The sequence below is a fragment of the Petaurus breviceps genome, unplaced genomic scaffold, assembly GCF_028583685.1.
Source record: "Petaurus breviceps papuanus isolate PSGF00001 unplaced genomic scaffold, PetGlider_PUasm1.0 171, whole genome shotgun sequence".
NCBI lineage: Eukaryota > Metazoa > Chordata > Mammalia > Diprotodontia > Petauridae > Petaurus > Petaurus breviceps.
The window spans coordinates 10,939,790-10,963,630 of NW_027185754.1; the positions used below are offsets into that span (position 1 = coordinate 10,939,790).

At 33.3% G+C, this 23,841-nt stretch overlaps 1 protein-coding gene across 4 annotated transcripts in view; it reads right to left on the minus strand.

Annotated features, from left to right (window-relative positions):
- PHKB (phosphorylase kinase regulatory subunit beta) overlaps nucleotides 1-23,841 on the minus strand; it is a 251,881-nt gene that overhangs the window by 109,720 nt on the left and 118,320 nt on the right. For all 4 annotated transcript variants that reach the window (XM_069082551.1, XM_069082552.1, XM_069082554.1 and 1 more), the window contains 3 exons: nucleotides 3,941-4,036; nucleotides 1,622-1,819; nucleotides 557-614 (listed from right to left, as the gene is read on the minus strand). In XM_069082551.1, the coding sequence (XP_068938652.1) occupies nucleotides 557-614; nucleotides 1,622-1,819; nucleotides 3,941-4,036 (352 nt within the window). The remainder of the gene's footprint in view (nucleotides 1-556; nucleotides 615-1,621; nucleotides 1,820-3,940; nucleotides 4,037-23,841) is intronic.

Here is a 23,841-nt window from a genome sequence, read left to right on the forward strand (position 1 = left end):
GGGTAGAGATAAAGTGAGTTACAGATGTGGAATGACAAATGTGTTGTCAGATCTGGTTATGCATCAATTGGTTTCACTCAACTGTACCTTGATTAACTCTTCATTCCAAGATAGGCTTCTACTGGGTGGAGCTCATTAGCAAGTGATAGGTTAAAAAATAATCAATAAAAATTTTTTTTAAAACATCAAAGACTAAATGTGGCCCTCCATAATAGTTGAGAAAATGCTTCTTTCTCCAATCTTTGAGGGTATGGGGCACCACAGGTGTGGAATATTGCATATATTGTCAGACATGGTAGATTTGGCTAAACTGCTTTTCCTTCCCAACCTTTACATTTTTTATCTTTAAGTCATGATTCAGTGGATAGAGGAACTGAAGGGATATATTTTGAAGTAAAGGTGATATAAAAACAAAATCTATCAATAACAGTAAGATTAAAAAGTATTATGCTATTGAATATAAGATGTCTTATGGTTAGCACAATTTTGTTAGGGTCAAAAGGTCTTTTCTTACAGATAAAATTATATATGCTAAATATTAAAAATAATCACTTACCATCAATCATCATGTAAAGGAAAAAAATGGGAAATTCACATTCAATGCCATCAAAGAGCTAAAAAAGAATAATTCACTGTTTCAATTGCTGGAATCTTTCAACATGGTTGTATATGGTAAAATGTTATTTGTCATGCACATGAATACATATTTAGTCATTAATCAATTCTGAAATTGGACCAATTTTGGCAAAGACATTCAATTTTTAAAATCAGATTACTTATAAGTTCAAAGATCAAAATGGCACCATAAATATTTGAAACTGAAATAGTGAAAAGGTGTTTAAAAGATAAATGGAAAAATTTAACAGATAAATATTAAAAATCAAAAAAGCATACACTAAGATTTCTTTTAGTACAGTCAAACTGTAGCCAGCTGTGAAATTAAATAAAATGATAAACAACTTGTCTACTTTTTCTGCAAAACTCAATGCATACTGATTTTCCCCCCAAAGTGGTAATTTTATTGCTAAACAAATCAGGAAGATAAAATGTTCCTCGAACATTTTCTCAATGTACCATCTGCACTGATGAGGGGAGAAAGAAAACTGACCCTATCCTGTATTCAATCACTTGCTAGGCTGCTAAAGCAAACTCCTGACCATCCCTCACTCTCAAGTCTCCATATTGCTTCTTTTTTCAGGAAATTCAGTCTTCCGAACTAGGATAGTGAGGGTCAGTAGGGAAAATATGAATTAGCTATCATAGAGTTTTAAAGGTCTGAATCCTATTAGGTAAGGAACAGAGAAAATGCACATACATATGCTTTTTACTTAAAGGAAAAAAATACAAAACTAAATATATTCAAGGCATTATACTTAAAAGGGAGATGTATAATTAACCATAGAGGAAGATATGGTACAGCACTAATTTTGGCAAGATTACAATTTCTTAAAATATTGGAAGTTCTACTCCAAACTGGTATTTATTATAATACAAATTTCTATGGGGGTAATAGCAGCCCTGAAAAGAAAGTAAAGGGGGAAAAAGGACCAATTCTCCCAAAGGAATAAGAAGTCAAGTATGGGCCTGTAGGGCACATCAATTCCATAGCATATTAGAGTACCTTAATTTCAGCTGGCTTATAATAGCGTCGGTTTGGATCTTCCAGGGAAGTTCTGTATCCATCTCTCAAGAAACGCTTGAATCCATACTTTCCTTTTAATTTTCTAACAATTTTGTCAAGTGTCTGACTGTACAGAACATCATCATCAAGGGCAAAAGCAGGGTAACTAATGCAGGGGAGAAGTGCAGCATCTGTATTCTGAGGAAATAGAAAAGCAAAAACAAAAAGCAAGTACATCCTTAGAGTGATGCTATGCTTCAGCAAAGAACATCTTGCCTCACTAATATAGGAATTAAATGTCATCATAAAAATGAGAGAAAAATAGACAGGTGCCATGAAGAACTATGGCTGGAATGAGAATTATTAACCAGACAATGCTGGAAGCTATCATAAAACACCATTAGATGATTCCAATTACATAAAGTTAAAAAGCTTTTGTATAGAAATAATCAGTGTTACTAGAATGAAGAGAGGCTCTTGATTGTGTGTGTGGGAAGTCTCCTCAGTAAATCTCTTTAATAACCATCTTATATTCAAGAGATAAATAGATAAAATATGTAAAAGATAAAAATATGTAAGTTTAAAAAAAGTTCCTATAGAGAAAAAAAGATATGAAGCAGTTATGAAAAGAATAATTGCAAACTCTCAAAAGCCACAAGGGAATGCACAAAATAGAAGTGAAATACAAATGAAAACAACTCTGAAGTTTCACCTCACTCTGATTAGATTGTCAAAGATGACAAATTATGAAAAAAATATCAGATTAATTATGAGGATATAGAATAACTAATGCAATGTAAGTGAAGTGATGAACAGGCCAAGCAGTTAGGGAAAAGAAACTGTAGCTATGCCACCAAAAAAATATGCCTTAATGACAAAGAGAACTTAGAGAAAACTCACATTAGTCAGTATAATCAGTTATTACTAGCTGACATGAGTGTGTTTGAGAAGGAAGCAAGGGTTAAGCAATGAGCCAAGTGAGATGAATGATGAATTAAACAAAGGGGGTGAAATCCCTTTCCTTTGTCAAAAGAAATACAAATTCTGGTATACACAGGGTTTCCCAAAAGTCTTAGCATAGTTTAAGTGTTTAATAGTTAAAATATTTTAATCTTTAACAGCTTGAATCTGTAATAAGTCTTTTGAGATATTCTGTGTAATACATCCATGTGATATATATATATATCTGTATGCATATATGTACATAGATAAATATAAGTTAACAATGGATAATAAAATATCCATTTAGATAAAAATCTATTATTTCAATGCTCAGAGGCTCTGTGATTTTGCTTGTATGGATATTCCTTCTATTAATGGAAATCACAATTACTCTAGTCTTTGTATTTAGTCTTTGACTATGTTATTGTGTCTAAAACATGTAAGCTAGTGATGAGCTTCCATGAGCTGAGCTAGGTCAGGTCTCAAACAAGATATATATTTTCAGTTATTAGACACATATTTGAAACTTTTTCAGTTTGGTAGGACCGGCTAGACCATGCATTCTGCAGGCACAATTTTCAAGAATGAGTGATACCTCCATAGTATGACGGTTATTATGCTTATTAAGGGATGACTTTGGTGGAAGGAAAAAAAGGAGGGGGAAAAGTTCTAGTTTCACTCTTATGCCACAGTAAAATCCAAAAGAGGTCACTAAATCTAAAGCTGTCTATATCTCTGTTGATATCATAAATAAAAAATCTATACATTGCTACAATGTCAATTCATTTTATTTCAATAAATAGAAATGGAATAAAAAATTTTATTGCAAAGAAAAATATAATGGAGCAACTAGGTGGCACAGTGGATATAGCATGCTAGTTATGGAGTCTGGAAGACCAAACTTCCTGAGTTCAAATCTGGCTGCAGACACTTACTAGCTGTGTGACCCTAGGCAAGCACCAGTTTCCTCATCTATAAAATGAACTAGAGAAGGAAATGACAAACCACTCCAGTATCTCTGCCAAGAAAACTCCAAATGGAGTCACAAAGAATCAGACATGACTAAAATAAAGGAGCAGCAACAACAAAATTATAATAACATTTTTGTACCAACTGATAAGTGTAATTCTTCTAAAGCTGAATGTTGAGTATGAGCATTAATCTATCAAGAAGTAAGAGGGTGTGGGAAAGTGTAAAAATGGTTTTCAGGGTAAGAGAATTAGCCTCCTATCTATACTTTCTAGAACGATATTTAAATGAAACAGTAGAGCCTATCCTGGGCAAAGTTGACAATTTTAAGAAATGGATGATAAAACTGAAAAATACAATGTAAAAAAATCCTTAGTATGTTCTTAAAATATTCTTTAAATTACTCACATGAGATCTGGATTCTCTTGGCAGCAGTGAACACAGAGTCTGTCTGTTTCGATTATGGGCATCAAGATCCACAAATATAACAGACCAAGAACATCCCTAGAGGAGAAGATGAACTTCTTAATCACAGAAGAACAATGTGGAGAAATTTTAGCATTATAATAGCCACTATTGGTTTTTTTTTTAAAGCATTTGGGGTTAAGTAACTTGCTCAAGGTTACACAGCCAGTTATTTCTGGGTGTGGTGCTAAGTATCTGAGTCCGGATTCGATCCCAGGTCATCCCGACTCTGGGGCTGGTGCTCTTACTTGTTGAGCCACTTGGCCGCCCCCACTATTGTTTTTTTTTAAAAACTTTTATTGATCTTTCATTTTTATATTACCTTTATTTTTTTTAATATATTCTAGTCCCTCCATTTACCCAGAGAGTCATTCAAAAAACAAAGAATAAAAAGCAAAAATAAAAACAAATAAGAAAAAAAGCAGTTCAGCAAAATAAACCAATACATTTATTAACTCTTCACAGTATGTGCAGTAGCACCTATCTAAAACAAGTCTGGACTGCAGCTTAAAATGTTAAGTTCAAAAAATAATTAAATACACAACTACTTAATAAGTGATATAAGAAGGACAGCAGATAGACTGAAAAATATCTGAGGGGCTTAGCAGACAGTTATCTTAATATGAACCAGTCACAAAAGGCTATTGCAAAATTAGGTTTCATTAAGAAAGAAATGGAAAGGAAAGAGGAAAAGGATTAACATGTACAAAAATATCTGTTGCAGTTCTTTGTGGTGGCAAAGAACTGGAAACTGAAGAAGTACCTATCAATCATGGAATGGATGAACAAGTCTTAGCTAATATTTGTAATGGAAAACTATTTTGTTATAAAAATTATAAAGGAGATGGATTCAGAGAAATCTGGGATGACTTGTATGAACAAACGCAGAGTAAAATGATCAGAACCAAGTGAACAATTTACATAATAACATTATTATTATAAAGATGAACAAATTTGAAAGACTTAGGAATTATGACCAACTATGACCAATAGAAGTACCAAACACAATTTCAGAGGACTCATGATGAAACATATTACCCACCTCAATGTGCATAATGAAACAAATTTTTTTTGGACATGGCCAATGTGGGATTTTTTTTCTTGATTATATATGTTTAGAAAATGGTTTTGTTTTTCTTGCCTCAGTAGGAGAGGGACAGAACTTGGGGAGACAATATATTGCTGTGAAAATAAAATAAAAATTGAATTTTTTAAAAAGTAATAGAGACTAGAACTAGGGAGATGATTGTCCTTTTAAATTCTACCCTGCTCAGATCAATATTCAGACCATATCCAAAGTAATCTGTTTAAAGGATCAACTGAAATATTTGTAAAAAAAACAAATAACTCAGTACAATGCCTGGTACACAGCAGACAATTACTAAGTACTATTCCTTTCTTCCCCTCTTTCTTCTCCTTCCCTTTCTCCATGCCACATTTGGGGAATATTGATACCTAGAGAATTTTCAGAAAAGAGCAACCAGGATGGTGAAAGCAAGCAAGATCATGTCATAAGAGGCTGGACTAACAGAAGTAGAGCCATGTAACCTAGAGAAAAGAATGACTTTAGTAGGATATTTATATTCAAGAATGTAGAAGCTGCAATAAGGAAGTATTGGAATTATTCTGTTTCACTCCAGAGAGAAAAACTGTGGAAGTTGAAAAGAGACAAATATGGGTTCTATGTAAGGAAGCAGTTCTTGGCAATAACATCTTCCAAGGATGGAGTAAATTGGCTTCATGGAATATTCTTCACAAGAGGTCTTCAAAAAAAGGCTGGATGGCCAATTATCAGATGTACTGTAGAGAGGACTCTTGTTCAGGTACAGACTGGACTAAAAATGAACTCTTAATATCACTTTCAAGTCTAAGATTCTCTATGTCTTGCTTTTGGTAAGGCAGCAAATTTAATCAAAGGAGTTTTAAATAGAAAAAAAGGGAGAAAGAGAAAATTGATTCAAAATATCCATCAAACTAGATTCTACAAAGTGTAGTTACAATGTAGAAAGAATAACAGAAGAGAAGCCCAGAAATTCACAGAAGAAAAAGTTCAAAAAAAGAACTAACAAAAAAACTCATTGCTTCAAATTTATGGATGACAATTCTAGTCAATTATTTCAGTTCAATTTTTTTTAAATCTTTTAAAAGCACACACTATATGCCAGACACCATGTTGGGTTCCAGGGATACAAAACAAAATAAAAATTTATTATGTCCCTAAGAGAACTTACATATTACTGGCAGTAAACACCAGGTGGACAGATAAGCAAATATTTAATATAAACAATACAAAATAAATTGAGTCGGGGAGGGAAGAGGACAAGACAGGATAATAAAAGGCCTATAGGAGGTAGTATATGAACTAAATATCAAAAGAAGGCAAGGATTCCAAGAGGAAGAGGTGTAGAGGGAAAGAATTACAGCCATGGGAGAAAGCTTTTGCAAAGGCATGGGGGTGAGACATAGAGTGCTGTGTTTGAGGAGCTGTATGTATGACAATTTGGTAATGTCAAATCAATTTAGAAAGACAAGTTAGAGTTGGATTAAAGGTGATTTTAAATGCTAGAACAGTTTTTATTTGATCCTAGAGGCAAAAGGGAGCCACTGAAGCTGACCAAATGGAAGTGACTTCAGACTTGAGTGATCCTAACATAAGGTGGAAGAATAGCATTGTGTATTAAGAAGATATGATCCTATTAAGAAATCCAGGAACCAGAAAGAAAAAACATGGTGAAGAGCACTTAAGTAAAGATCAATGGAGGCAGAAACGAAGGAATTTTGTCCTTGAAGTATACTACAAACCACCTAGACAGAAGATAAGTGTGCAATCTTGGCACAAATGCATGATACATTACTTCAATTACCTACACATCTGTTTGAACTTTTTCTCTGGTCAAAGCAGGGTAACTAATAATTTCTTGCCATATCTTCTGATTTAATCCTTCAAATGGTGGAACCAAATAAAAGAAATTGTATTCTGGATCAAATTCTCAATAACACAGAAGAATTTCTTACCAAGGTGGAAATGATAACTCTGTCTCAGAACTTGGGCATAGAAAAGGGGAGAAAAGTTGTGAATAGATTGACAAACACTCTAAATTTTGGAAAAATTTAGAAAATTTGGGAAAGTTTCTTTTTTGCATTCTTAAAATGTTATTTGAAATTTTCTTTTTATTTGTTATTCGTAATATAATGAACCAGCAAATATAAATATTTTCAAATACAAAGAACAGAAAAAGAAGAGAACATATGAAAATATGACTCTATTATGTAGTTTTCTGCATAATACGTTTGACACGGTAATACCAAAGCTGCTTGCTTGACTGTATGAATTTCCTTTTTCTTATTTCTGTGTATTTATTTTTTAATCTATTTTTAGCTTTAAGTAACTTTTTTACTTTAAAAAAATATTACCATAATTTCTCTCAGAATCACTTTCCTGCCTCTTCACAGAAAGCAATCTCATAAAATATATTTTTAAGACAAAATAAAAGAAAAAGAAGAGGAAAAGAAAAACTCATTTATATATCAAACAAGTTTGAAAATATTTACAGTGTACCACACTTAGAGAAATGTCACCTCTGTAAACATAAAGAGTAAGGATCACTTTTCATATCAATTCCAATCCATGTTTGTTTTTTGTGATTTTGAAATATTAACTTTTTTGTAGTTGTTCTTTCCATTTATGTTGCTGTAGTCATTGTACATACTGTTTTTATTGGTTTTGATTACTTCACCCTGTATTGGGTCATATAGATTTTTCTATGCTTCCCTGTGTTGATTACTTTTATCATTTATAACATGACAGCCATATTCCATTATATTCACGTACCACTATTTATTTAATCACTCCCCAACTAACGGCTATCTACTTTGCTTTCAATTCTTTGCTATCACAAAAAAAAAGGCACTATAAATATTTTGGTGTATACGAGGACTTTCTTCTATCAATGGCTTCCTTGAGGTGTAAATCTAGGGGTGGCTAGGTGGTGCAGTGAATAGAGCACCAATCCTAGAGTGAGGAGGACTCAAGTTCAAATCTGGCTTCAGATACTTACTAGCCATGTGACCTTGGGCAAGTTACTTAACCCCAAATGCCCTGTTTTCCCCTTCAAAAAGAGCCAAAAATTAAAAATTAAAAAAAAGAGGTAAAGTAAAGCAATTTCTTTGTCAAAGACAATGGATATTTAATTACTTTATCTAAATCATTCCAAAATGCTTTCCAAATGGTTGTACTGATTCATAGCTCCACCAACAAATGAACTAATGTGCCTATCTTCTCACAGTATTGATCACTCCAATCATTTCTCATCTCTGCAAATTCTGAGGTGGAAGCTCAGGGTTGTTTTGATTTTAGTTTCTCTTATTACCAGTGATCTGAAGCATTCTTTCTTAGGTTTGTTAATAGTTTCTGAATTTTTTTTGAGAACTATTTCTTTGTGTTTGCTGATACTTTCCAGTTATTTTCTTTTTGAGAAATATTTCTTCATACTCCTTGATCACTTATCTTTTGTGGAAAGGATACCAAATGTTTATCAGATAAATAGATCCCCGCCTCCCCCCCCCCATTTCAATCACTTCCTTCCATATCTTATGTTCACAAATTTTGTTTGTGAAGTAGGTTTTCAGTTCTATGTAATCACAGTTATCTATTTTATCTTCTGTAATTGCCACTATCCCTTGTTTGGTTAAAAATACATCTTGATCTATCCATAAATACATCTTGATCTATCCATAGATGTGAAAGATCTTTGATATCATTTTGCTTGCTCTCTCAGTTTGTTGGGGAGGGGCTGGAGAGGAGAAAATTTGGAACTCAAAATCTTAAAAACTGAATGCTTAAAAATTACTAAATAAGTCATGGCTTTGAAAAAAAGAAAGGCATAGATCCATTTCTCTCCTAATTTTTAATGGTATGATCTTTAATATTAAGGTCATGTATCAATCTGAATGTATTATGTAAGGTGTCAATCTAGGCCTAAATTCTGCTACACTGTTCTATTTTTTCCTGCAGCTTTTATCAAAAAGGGAGTTCTTTTCTACATATTTTCTTTTCAGTTTACTGAACCACTGTTCACTGTGACTAAGTTCCATTCTTCTATTGATTCTCCCTTGTCTAGCCTGTTCCATTGATATACATCTCTTTTTTAAACCAATACAAGATAGCTTTGGTATCTATCACTTTATAATAGAGTTTGACATCTGGAAATGCAATTCTCCTTTAATTCTTTTTTCATTATATCTCTATATTGTATTTCTTCCAAATAAATTTTAGATTCAAAAATTTGAATTATTTTACAGAGCTCTATAAAGCAGACATGATAAACTCCACACCCAAAAGCTCTAGAGTGAAGCTTGGACTTTGCAAATTAAAACGTAATTGATAAAGGTTTAAGAAAATAAGTAAAAATACAATACCATACAGATAACATTAATTTGTGGTTTTCTAAGTCAATATATTGGCAAGGTTCATTTTCTATTTGAGTTTGACATCACTGCTATAAAGTATCTCTTTTATAATCAGGAATAGCACTAAAACTATAAACTAAACTTAGCAGAACTGCCATTTTTACTATATATGCACAGCTCAGTCACGAGAAATGAATATTCCTTCAGCTGTTTAAGGTGTTCTTCATTTCTTTAAGGAGGACTTATTAATTGAATCAGTGAAAGTATTTTGGGTGCTCTGGTAAATTAATCTCCAGATATTTCATGCATTTTGCTGCTGTTTGGAATGGTATTTCCTTTCCCATCACTGACTTTTGCAATCTGTTACTGATGTATAGAAATGTTGCTGATTTTTAGGGTTTATTTTGTTATTTTGTAGTCTGCAACTATGTGGAAGCTATTATTTCAATGAACAACTTTGCTTATTCCTTAGGATTTTCTAAGTAAATCATCATATTATCTGAAAATGCAGATGTTATCCTCTCGTTTTTTTTCTCTTCTCTTATTAAAATTGCTAACATTTCTAGAACTGAAGGCACTTGGTGGAACAGTAGATAGAGGGTGGAGTCTGGAGTGAAGAAAACATGAATTCAAATGCGGCCTCAGACAATCATTAGCTCTATGATCTGGAGCAGGTGAATTACTCTGTTTGCCTGAGTGTCCTCAACTGTAAAATTGGGAACCTCATAGGGTTGTTGTGAGGATCAAATGAGATATCTGTAAAAATCAAATGAGATAATATCTGTGCAGCACAGTACTTGGCAAATAGTAGGTACTATATACAGGCTTATTCTCCTTATTCTATTCTCCTTTCCCTAGAACTATTTAAATAAAATTACAGGGAGTGAAAATATCTTTGCTTTACTGCTGCCTTTATTGAGAAAACTACTAGGGCAGTCCTGTTTTATATGACGCTTGCTTTTGGTTAAACATAGATACTCTTATGATCTTAAAAAGGTCCCTCCATGCCTAAACTTTGTAGGGGTTTTTAGCATGAATGAATATTATACTTTACCAGACTTTTCCAAATAAATTGAGATAATCTGTGGGTTTTTATGTTTTTGTTTTGAAAGTAATTATGTTGATTGTTTTCCCAATATTGAACTATCCTTGTACCCTTAGTATAAATCAAAAACTTGTGTTTTAAAGGCAAATCATTTGCTTAAGTCTGGTTCTCTTTCTAGGAATGTTTTGAATATTTTAAAACTGAATTTCTATCTTTTTAGTTTAATGTTTCAGCTCAGGTTTGCAAGACAGTCACCCTGGGCTGCATCTTAAACTCCTTTGCCCTTTAGGACATATTATCCTATCACTTCCTGTGGTTTATGGTAGGTGCATTATTGTGTTATTCGCATTTCTTTTCCTTTATATTTGAGGGTCTTCTTCCTGGATGCTTATATGATTTGTTGTTTTTCAGTAGAATCGATAAATTTAATCGCTATTTGCCTTGGAATTTGTAGGACAAGGTTTGTTTGTTGTTGTTTTTCTATGAGGAATCTGTGGATTCTTTGATTGGCAATTTTTTCCTGTTTTCAGAAGTCCTGGGAAATTTCCTTGTATCATTTCTTGGATTGAGGTATTTAGGTTTTTTAACTTGTCATTTTTTGCTATGATCCTTAAGTTATCTCTGGGCATATTGTGTTTGAGAACAATATGCTTTGCTCAAATAGAAAGCATATTTTTTCCATGTTATTGCTTTTGCTTCTCTTTTTCCAGATTGTCATCTACTTCTCCAGATTTTCATCCCAATTAGATAGCCTCTTTTTTGTTCCTTTGGCGATATTTTCCCCCATGGATTCACATTTTTCTATTATTTCAATTTTTTTGCTGTGCAGGTCATAAATTCTACTTTCATAATTCTTATTTATCTTTTAAACCATTGAGGAATCCAGGAGAGATAATTTAAAAATTATTGGACTACCTGAAAGCCATGATCAAAGTAAGAACCTAGAAATCATCCTCCAAGAAGTTTTCAAAGAAAACTGCCCTGATGTTTTAGAACCAGAGTGCAAAATAGAGGTTGAAAGAATCCACCAATCATCTCCTAAAAAAGATCCCAAAAAGAAAAATCCTAGGAATATTATAGCCAGGTTCCGGAATTCCCAGATTAAGGAGAGAATATTACAAGCAGCCAGGAAGAAACAATTTGAATATTGTGGAAACACAATTAGGATAACCCAGGATCTGGCAGCTTCTACAGTGAGGGATCGAAGGGCTTGGAATATGATATTCTGGAGATCAAAGGAGATGGGATTAAAAACAAGAGTCAGCTACTCAGCAAAACTGGGTATCATGTTTCAAGGGAAAATATGGTCATTCAGTGGAATAGAGGACTTTCAAGCATTCTTGCTGAAAAAAAAAAAACAGAGATGAACAGAAAATTTGACATTCAGATACAAGAAGCAAGAGAAGCATGAGAAGAGACTACACTTTTGATATTTCTCCATCATGGTTCCTGCTGAATTGCTAGCATCAGTCCTTATGGATCCTAAGCAGCAAATAAGCAGCAAAGAAGGGAAGAGGCCTGGGTGGCAGATAGATCATAGAACTAAGTACCATCTCACACTTGAATGTATCTTCCTAGGGTATACTGGGAGATGTAATCTTGAAAAAGCCACCACCATAAATTTGTGGGTAAGAATTGAAATTGCTAGAAAATGGTCGAATTTATCCTGTGCAATTCTACCACACTTAGCCTTTGCATATGGGCACATTATTGTACAGGGCTGCCCCTTGGATGTGAGGGGCCCAGGCAAATTTTTTTTCAATTTTAAAGAATTTGATTAAAATATATTACAAAATTAAAAAAAAACATCATGTTATATTGATTGCTTTTGGGTCTCATTCTTTCTCACAGTCCATATCCAATCAATTACCAAATTTTGCCAATTCTATTTTTTTAAAAAAATCTCCTGTATATAACCCTATTCTCTCCTTTGACACTGCCATCTAAGACCTCATCACTTCATTCCTTGTTGCAATAGCCTTCTGATTGGCTTCCCTACCTCAAGTCTCTCTCCACTCCAGTGCATCCTCCACTCAGCTATTAAGTTAATCTTAATTAAGCACAGTTCTGATTTCACCCCCTTACCATGGAATGAACTCTACTGGCTCCTTATAAGCACCAGGATCAAACATAAAATCTTCTAACATTCATAGTCCTTTATAACATGTCCCTATATTACCATTTCAGTATTCTCTCACCTTTCTTCCCCCCACATACTCTATGATACAGTGACACTGGCCTCCTTGACACTCCATCACACAAGACACTCCATCTTCCAACTTCAATTTCGCTGACTGTCCCCCATGCATGGAATTCTCTCCAATTTCATCTGTTTCTTGCTGACTTTGACTTCCATCATGTCCCAAATAAAACATTACCTTTTACAAGAAGACCTTCCAAATCCCCCTTAACCCTAGTGTCTTCCCTCTGTTGTTTATCTCCAATTTACAATGTGTATGTCTTGTTTGTACATAGCTGTTTGCATATTATCTCCCTCATTAGACTGAGAGCTCCCTAAGGGCAGGGATTGTTCTTTACGTTTCTATCTCCAGTACTTAGCACAGTAAATGGCACAAAGTGAACATGTAACAAATATTTGTTGAATGACTAATGTGGAAATATTTTTAATACGATTGTACGTGCATAGCCAATATCAGATTGCTTGCCATCTTGGAGAGGTGGACAAGAGGGAGAAAAAAATTTGGACCTCAAAATATTATAAAAGTAAATGTTGAAAACTACCTTTACATGAAATTGGAAAAAAAATGCTACTAAGTTGGGAAAAAATAAATATTTGTGGACAGACTGTGTATCTAAAATCTGTTATCTTGTCAACTTTTCTACTTATAGTTTTGATGATTATTGCTTTTTTTTTTTTAAAGCAATCAGGGTTAAGTAACTTGCTCAAGGTTACACCGCCAGGTGTTTCTGGGTGGGTGCTAAGTGTCTGAGCCCAGATTCGATCCCCAGGTCATCCCTCATCCTGACACTGGAGTCAGTGCTTTTACTCGCTGTGCTACCTGGCTGCCCCGATTATTGATTTTTAGTATAGTGTGAGATCAGAAGCTGCAAGGTCTCCTTCCTTACCTTTTCCCCCCTTTATTTCCCTTAATATTCTTGACCCTTTGTTCCTCTGGATTAGTTTTGTTATTATTTTTTTTCTAAGTAATTTTTTGAGAGTCTTTGGTGATATGGTTCTGAATCTATACATTAATTTAGGTTTATCTTTATTATGTTGGTAATGTCAAACTATGAGCAACTAATTTCTCCATTTATTTAAGCCTTCCTTTGTTTCTGAAAGTGTTTCGTAATTCTATTCATAACGTTTCAATGTATTTCTGAATATATTTCAAATATTCAGCGGTTATTTTGAATGGAATTTCTTTCTGCTGATATCATTGGAAAATATGAGAAAACTGATAGTTCTGTAGGTTCATTTCATAACCTGCTACTTTACACAAGACATAAATTGTTTCAATTTATATTAGTTGGATCTCTAGAGTACTTTAAGTATACCATCATATCATTTGTCAAAAGCTATAATTTTGCTTCCTCTTTGCCAATGCTTACTGTCTCAAATGCTTTCTCTTGTCTTATTGCTATACTTAGCAGAAGTATATCAAATAATAGTATAGATGGTAGAAATTCTTATTTTACTCAATATCTTTTTGGAAAGGTCTGTACATTACAAATAATGGTGGTCCTTGATTTTAATAAATATTATTTACCAAATAAAGGAAAGATCTATTTATTCCTATATTAATTAGTGATTTTAATGCAATGTGTTTTAGATTTTGTCAAAAGCTTTTTCTGTAACTATTAATACAATTTTAAGATTTTGTCTTTGCAGTTAATGTGCTCTGTTATCTTTATTGTTTTCCTAATAGTGAACTAAACCTGAATACTTGGTATAAATCCAATCTGGTTACAGTATATCATATTTTTCTGTAGTACCTTTGCTAATATTTCATTTAATATTTTTGCATCTATATTCATTAGACATTTGCCTATAATTTTCTTTCTCTGCTATAACTTTCCCTGGTTAAATTACTAAGACCATATTTATCTAAGAGAAGAAATTTGATAGGATCATTTCTTTCCCTGCTTTTGCAAACAAATTATATAATACTGGAACTAATTGTTCTGTAAATGTTTGATAGCATCCATCTGCAAATTTAACCAGTTCTGGGGAGGAAGGAGTTGGTATGAGGACAAGAGATGACAGGAGATTTTGCTTCTGTTTTCTCTGACAGTGAGGAAGCTCTTTGGACTGCAAAAGGTTGAACAGGATTGACTATTTATGGATAGAAATTTAAGATCAATATAGGGAGATAGCAAGAGATCATCTTACTGTCCTAAATGAATTCAAGTCACCTATATGAACTAAGGTACTGTGAGAACTAGCAAATACAAAGATTGAATCATTGTCAGTAATCCCTGAAAAGTTATTGAGAATGAGAGAAATCTAGGACAAAAGAAGGGTAAATGCTAACTTGATTTTTTTTTTAAAGAGAAGAGAATAGTATTGCTAACTAAGGGCCAGTGAGCATGATTTTGATACTTAGAATTCTATAATGTATTATATACCATGGTAGTGAACATCTAGAAAAGGAAGTGGAAATGACAAAGAACCTACAAGGCTTGACCAAGAAAGGATTATACCAGAGTAATCTTATTTTCTTTTCTGAGATCCTCACTAGAATATATCAAGCAAATGCTATAGACAGTTTTTCTAAATTTTACTGGGACAAAGATTTTCATATTGTCCTTTTGTACAAAATGGAGGGAAATAAGCTTAATGATAATATATTTAGGAGTCAGTTAACTAGCAACTATTAAGTGATTATTAATATACTAGAGAATTTAAGCTTGATTTAATGGCTAGACCCCAAGAACAGTCATTAATGGCTCTACATAAACTTGGAAGAAAATCTCTAGTCAGAATGCCTAACTCATTAACGAATAACTAACATGTGAACTGACAGAGTTGGGAACCAAAAAGATACAAGCCAGATAAAACAATGGACTGAATCTAATTAGGTGAATTTAACAAAGATAAATGTAAATTCTTATGTCTGTTTAAAATCTTGACTTCACAAATACAGATGAGAATGATATGTCTAGAAAGCATTTTGAATGAGAAATATCTTAGGGTTCTAGAACTGTAAGCTCAAAATGAGTAAATGACATGATATATCCAATGCTGAAATTTGTTTTGCTTTATCATACATGTTTGTACCAGTAATTTTGTTTTATTTTGTTTTCAATATGGGATGAGAAAAAGGGAGATTGGGAACTTGAAAAGGTGGATTTTAGATGATTAAAAAAAGTTCAATTTTTTAAAAAGAATGTCCAGGCTGGCTAGGTGGCACAGAGTACCAGCCCTGGAGTCAGGAGGACCTAAGTTCAAATCTGGCCTCAGACACTTAACACTTACTAGCCGAATGACTTTGGCAAGTCACTTAAGCCCAATTGCCCTGCCCTCTAAAAAAAAAAAGCCCTCCCAAAAAAGAATGTTCAAAAAGAGCTAGATAATCTTTACTATATTCTACTCTGTTAGGACTACATTTGGAGTATTATGTTGGCTCTGGGTAGCACATTTTGAAAAGGACAAAAATAAACTGGAAAACATCCAAAGGGATTCTAGGATGGTAAAGGTACTTTAGGTCATTTAAAAATATTTTTAAAGTGTTTTATATTTTGCAAAATTTTTTTCATATATTATCTCTTTTTTAGCTTTATAACAAACCTGTGAGGAAGGTACTATATTTGTTTTTATAGGGAAACTGAAAGGGTAAGTGATTTTTCTGTTTTTATTGTTTAGTTTTTGAGTCATGTCTGAGTCGTGACCCCTTTTGGGGTTTTCTCAGCAAAAATACTGGAGTGGTTTGCCATTTCCTTCTCTAGTTCATCTTACAGATGAGGAAATTGAGGTAAATAGGTTCAAATGTTTTGTCCAGGTCACATAGCTAGACAGGGTCTGAGGCCAGATTTGAATTCAGGAAGAAGAGTCTTCCTGACTCCAGGCCTGTCTCTTCATCCACTGTGCCACCTAGCCACCCTCCAGAAACTGAAAGGATAAATGATTAACTCAGAAGAAGTGCCAGAAGTAGAATTTGAACCTGTCCTCCTTCCTGATTCTAAATCTATGTGATCCTGCCTAATGCTATATGAGGACTGAAGGAAATATTGATGTTTATTTAGGGAAAGAGAAGAATTAGGAAGTAAGAAATAATTCTTCAAATATCTGAAGCTTATCACATGGAAAAGAGATGAAAACTTCTGTGTGAACGATGAGACCAGAACTAGGATCAAAGGATATAAATTGAGAAGCAGACTTAGGTTCACAATAAGGAAAAACTTTCAAACAAATAAAATAACCTATACATGGAATATGCTGCCTAGGGAATGGATTCCTCTTGGGAATGGTCTTTGAGTAAAGACTGGATAACTACTTGGATATAATGCAGAAGGGAATCTCATCAGATAGAGGCTCGACCAGATGGCTTCAAAAGTATTTACCCAACTCTGATTAAGTCAGAGTTCTTGAACTACAAGATGACAAACTAAAAATATTTATCATTTCCTAAAAAGTAAAAAAAAATTCATGAAAAAAGTGAATTTGGGCTTACAAAATTTTAGTTGACAGGTTCATGATAAAAGGGATGTTTTACAGAAACTTTTAAAATGTGACTACAAACTACAATTATGTTTTTGTCTATATATAGAAAAAAATCTGATTAAAATTAAGGAGAAAATTACACTTATGATATATTGTCTAAAACTACCAGATTTTTAACAGAAAGACTTAACACTTGTCAAGAAAACAATTGGTTTAAATAATTACAATCAAAACTGGTACTGATTCAATTATAAAACAATCCTTAAAGAAAATAAAGAATTCAATGAACTAGAGTTATTCAATGCTCATAGCAGGTCTGTGCTTATATATTAAAAGTGATAACAGCTTTCATTTTTAAATTTAGTGTCATCATAAAAGATAAAATAGGTTATTTTTATTATATGCAATGGAAAAGCTTCTGTATGAAGAAAATTAATAGAATAGAGGGGAAAAGACAATAGGGAAAACATTTCTACTCTCTCTGGTAAGTATTAGATATACAAGATTTATAAACAACTAGCATAAATCTTGAAGAGCAAAAACTATTTCCCAATGTATGACTGGTCAAAAGACATAAATGTTTCTCAAAATAAGAAATACAAACTATTAACAATCACTTGAAAGTATATTTAGACTCACTAAAAAAAGGGAAATGCAAATTAAAATAATTCTAGGGTTTCATCTCACATCCAGAATTATACCAAGAAAATAACCACAATTTTTATACCTTTTAAATAACTGCAATTGGCTTGGTAAAAGCATGAAAAAGTATAATCATCCAGATGAAGTACTGTCAATGCCTTTGGTCAGGAGTCATAGTTAACACTTCCCCCCCCCCCCTTATATCTGCAAAAGTGGCATATGCTATAAATATATTGAATGAAATGAAAATACAGTGGCCTCATGCATTTCAAGAGAACAGAAAGACATTGTAGGAGGGAGATGTTCTGTATTTCATGCCACCTGAATATTGGCTTCTGGATCTCACCCTAATTCTGTAAATTTTTATAGCATTCATCCTGGCAACTAAAACACCCTGAATGAATCAGTCATAGTGATTGAGCTTTCAAGATCAAGAGGTACTAGTCTTAAGATCTAAATATCAAAATCATTGGATTGATATCATTTTCATTCACCCTTGTTCCTGCTTGCATTTTAGCACATACAACAAAATGTTTTCTCAGCAAGAACGCCATTTTTCATTCCCTTTAAAACTGACAAATGAATCAATGAAAGAGGCAGGAATGGGACTGACTGTTAACAACTAATTTATCACTACATTTTAAGTTTCATTACTTGAGACGGTGGAGGTTAAACGAATGTTCATAAGATCATAGAATTGGAAATGAGAAAAACCTCAGAGGTCATTTAGTTCAAATACCTAATTTTACAGATGAGGCAACTGAGGCCCAGGGAAGGAGAATAAAGAACTCACCCAAGGTCACAGAAATAATAAGGGGGCAGAGTCTGGTTTGGAGCCCAAGTTCAAATCTGACTCCAAATCAGATGACCTTCCTACAAAGCCATGTATATGACAAAACTACTATGTGTATTGGTATAATGTAAGACAGAATTATAACTGGGAAGAAAGGGAGAGATAAAAACAGTTTTTTTAAGGTTAATGACAAAAATTATAAAATATAATACAATATATAAAAAGTAATAAGTGAATAGTAAAAATAATGCTACTGGAAGAATACATGGGCAGAAGAGAAATAACTGTGGGTTGGTTAGAGTAGACAAGGAATCCTACATAGTGGGACCATGAACAAGTGTTTATAGAGATATGATCTGATTAAAGGAGATGAAATAAAGAAAGAGGCCATCCTGGTAGGGTAGACCACACCATATATAAAGGCACAGAGGAGGGATGTTCAGGGCTTGTTGGGGAAGTGGTAAGTAAACAAAGAAATGGTAGGAGCAGTCATTTTATCTTTATGCTAATACTTAGTTCATAGTAAATAGTAAACTTATTTTCTTCTTAAATGTGGGATCAAAAAGAAAAGTTACTAAGCCAGACTATGTATATAAAAGCAAGAAGAGAATTAGAAGATTGAACAAATACCTGCTTTATCTGACTGATATAAAAAGGTAGTATGGATTTCTAGCTTTAGTTAACTATTTTGTTGCGGCATATTAATTAGATTAATGCATTGTTAGTTCCTGAATCTCCATTTTATTTTGTATTGTTCAGATACACTCTTAGAAAAACATTTCAAAAAGCAGAAATTCCACCATTTTACCAAATCTCTAGAGTTAGTTCACAAGATTTCTATTTATTCTTATTAAAATGAGTAAATATTTGACTTTTCATAATTATAGATTTATTATTCTGCTTTGAAAATTTATTCCATGCTCAAGGCCCTAAATTACAACATGAATTTCTAGTGAGCTAAAAGACATCTAGGTTTTATCAGCAAATATTACCTTGTAAAAGGATTACTTTTATGGTTCACTGAATTGACATACTACCATTAATATCATCTAGTTTAAACCACCAATCACCATTTAGATCTGAAAATATCAAAGAGATGACTATACAGTGCAGAATACTTTGTATTCCATAAATAGCTTCCCTAGTCATTGTGTTTCAATTTTTTACTTCAGCTCATATCTCTACGATTAGAGGAAAAGAAATACGAGAAATGTATGAAAATGCTTCTATAAAGTGTCTGATTATCTTTAAAGATATGTTTTTTTCACCTATTTCCTGAATATATCCTGGCTATAATCGAAGACTATGTTTCCAAATAGTAGTTCAAATTTTTCCCAAAATTCAGTTTTTATTCTCAGTTTATACATTAATAAAAGTTCTTTCACATATAAAAGAATACTACTCAAACCATTAACAGTAAGGCATGTACTTTTGAGTTACCCAGCTGTTGGGATAGATTGGTTGAAACATCTATTATCTGTTCTGATTTTTCTTACAGACCAGTCTATATTTCTGAGGTGGTTGGACAGCCATGGATATAGTTTTTTATAGACTATGAAATAACAGCTTCTTCCTAGTTCAAAGCAAACTGACTCTGTATATGTGTGCATGTGTCTATCTGTGTATGTGTGTGTATGTGTGATGGAGAGGGGTTTGTATTTACTCTTTTCTCTTTAGAAATCTATCTTTATGACTTACATGAACTGATGCAGAGTGAAGTGAGCAGAACAAGGAGAACACTGTACAAAGTAATAGCAACACTGTGTGATGATGAACTATGAATGATTTAGCTTTTGTCAGCAATACAATGATCCAAGACAATCCCAAAGGATGAATTATGAAAAATACTATCTGTCTCCAAAGAAACAATGGATGGAGTCTGAATACAGACCAAAGCATACTATTTTTCACTTTTTTTTCTTTTTTTGGTTCAAATTTTCTTCAATAAAATGACTAATATGGAAATGTTTCACATGATGGCATATGTATAACATATATCAGATTGTTTAGTGTCTGAGAGAGGGGGAGAGGAGGGAGGGAAAGACAGAATTTGAAACTCAAAACTTTTTTTCAAGAATGTTAAAATTTTTTACATATAAGTGGGGAAAAATATTATTTGCAAAAAAAATCTGTCTTTTTGCTATCATCTATCAATCATCTATTATCTCTCTCCCATCTTCTCCCTCCTCTATCACATCTACATGTAATCGTAACTACTAACACACTCAAATGCACAATTTCATTCATCATTAGATTTAAATTTTAAAATAAAATCAACTCTACATGGTTGATTTTGCTTCAAAAGCAAAAAAATGGTACCTTAAAAGAGATTCATTGTTTGGGTTCAATTACATTTTGAAGGATTTTCATTTCAAAAGGAAAAAAGATTAGGTTGTTTAAAAAAAATTAAAGTGAAGTCTAGGTAATGACAAAAATCTTTACAAAGGCAAATTAAATTCTCTCCATTAAAAACAGCAACTCAGTTATATAGTACTTCTCTGTGAGGAGGGTAGTACAAGCATCAATACCGTCATTATCCAGATGACAAAAATTAGGCTCAGAAAGGATCAATGACTTTCCCAAGGGCACATAGTTAGTACAACTTGGATCCAAGTCTTGAGAACCAGGGTCTTCTGAATATAAATAAATTCTCAGTGATGAAGTCCATTGGTTAAATGCTAGCCTAGTAGACATCAGGGACGATCCTTTCCCTATATTCTATAGAATAAAAGTACTTTTCAAAAAGTTTTATAAGTAATAAAAAAAAATTCCTGTTTTTTTCCCTCTTGTCACTTGCAAAAAGAACTCACAAAGAGAACATATTCTAAAGGGATATTCTTTTCCTTTTGGATTACAAAAATTAAACATAAAATATTTCCTTTATTAGTTATTTAATTATTCTTCTTGACTGCATTTACCATGATTACCAAAAATTACCAAAAAATTTTTTCTTTCAAATTTTTAATTTATTTATTTTTAGCGTTCAACATTCATTTCCACAAGATTTTGAGTTACAAATTTTTCTGTCTTTTCCTTAACCCAATCCCAAAATAGCAAGCCTATTGAATACCTCTTCCCCCAAGCTGTTCTCTCTTATATCCCTCTCTATCTCCCCCCCCCCCCATAACTTTCTAGTAGGGCAAGATGGATTTCTATACCCTAGTGCCTGTATATCTTAGGTCCCAGTTGCATGTAAAAAACAATTTTAAAAAAACATTTGTTTTTAAAACTTTGAGTTCCAGATTTTTTTCCCTTTTTCCCTCCTCACCCATACCCACTGGGAAGATAAGCAATTCAATATAGATTGTACATGTGTAGTTACCCAAATCATTTCCATAGTAGTTATACTGTGAAAGACTAACTTTATTTCCCTCCATCCTATCTTTCCCCCACTTACTTTATTTTCTCCTTTGACCCTTTCAAAACCCTGGTTCCCTTTTCAAAAATGTTTGCTTCTAACTACCCTCTCCCCCAATCTGCTCTCCCTTCTATCCTCCCCCTTCTTATCCCCTACCCCCTATGATCCTGTAGGGTAAGATGCCCAATTGAGTGTGTATGCTATTCCCTCCTTAGGCCAAATTCAATGAGAATCAGGTTGTCCCATTCCCTTTCACCTTCCTGCTCTTCCCCTCCATTGTAACAGTTTTCTCTTGCCTCTTTTATATGAGATAACTTACCCTAATTTATCTCTCCCTTTCTTCTTCTCCCAATAAATTCCTCTCTCACTTCTTAATTTTATTTTTTAGATATCACCCCTTCATATTCAACTCATCCTGTGCCCTCTGTCTATGTATACATAAACATACAAATGCCAACACTCACATATATATTCATATACACATACATCCTCCTATACATACATATATGTATGTGTACATATACATATACATGTATACACACATATATATTCCCTTCAGCTATCCTCATACTGGGAAAGGTCTTATGAGTTACAATTATCATTTTTCCATGTAGGAATGTAAATAGTTCAACTTTAATAATTTCCTCATGCTTTCTTTTTCCTGTTTATCTTCTCATACTTCTCTTGCTTCTTTTATTTGAAAGTGAAATTTTCTGTTCAGTTCAGGTTTTTTCATCAAGAATGCTTGAAAGTTCTCTATTTCATTGAATGACCATATTTTCCCCTGTAGCATTATACTGTTTTACTGGATAGGTGATTCTTGGTTTTAGTCCTAGCTCCTTTGACCTCCAGAATATCATATTCCAAGCCCTATGATCCCTTAATGTAGAAGCTGCTAGGTCTTGTGTTATCCTTACTGTGTTTCCATAATACTCAAATTGCTTCTTCCTGACTGCTTGCAGTATTTTCTCCTTGACCTGGGAACTCTGGAATTTGGCTAAAATATTCCTAGGAGTTTTCTATTTGGGATCTTTTTAAGAGGTGATCAGAGAATTCTTTCAATTTCTATTTTGTCCTCTGGTTCTAGAATATCAGGGCAATTTTGCTTGATAATTTCTTGAAAGATGGTGTCTAGACTCTTTTTTTGATCATGGCTTTCAGGTAGACCAATATTTTTTAAATTATCTCTCCTGTTTCTATTTTCCAGGTCAGTGCTTTTTCCAGTGAGATATTTCACATTGCCTTCTATTTTTTCATTTGTTTGGATCTATTTTATATATATATATATATATATATATATATATATATATAAAGTCATTCACTTCCAATTGCTCCAATCTAATTTTGAAGGAGTTATTCTCTTCAGTGACTTTTTGAAATTCCTTTTCCATCTGGCAAATTAGGCTTTTAAAAGCATTCTTCTCCTTATTGGCTTTTTGGGCCTCTTTTGTCATTTGAGTTAGTCTATTTTTTTTTTTTTGCTTTTTGGAGGGCAATTGGGGTTAAGTGACTTGTGCAAGGTCACATGGTTAGTTTTTTTCTGTTAAGTGTCTGGGGCCAGATTTGAACTCAGGTCCACCTGATGCCAGGGCCGGTGCTCTATTCACTGAGCCACATAGCCACCCCCAGAGTTAGTCTATTTTTAAGGTGTTATTATCTTTAGTGTATTTTTGGGTCTCCTTTAGCAGGTTGTTACTCACTTTTCATGATTTTCTTGCATTATTCTCATTTTTCTTCCCAATTTTTCCTCCACTCCTCTTACTTGATTTTCAAGATCCTTCTTGAGCTTGTCCATGGCCTGCAACCAGTTCATATTTTTCTTGGAGGCTTTTGATGCAGGAGTTCTGACTTCGATGTCTTCCTCCCACTCCATGCCTTGATCCTTTTTGTCCCCCAAAAAGTATCTATCATCTGTTCTGCTTCCACTGCTTGCTCATATTGTCAGCCAATTATTTGACTTTTGAGCTCTTTGCCA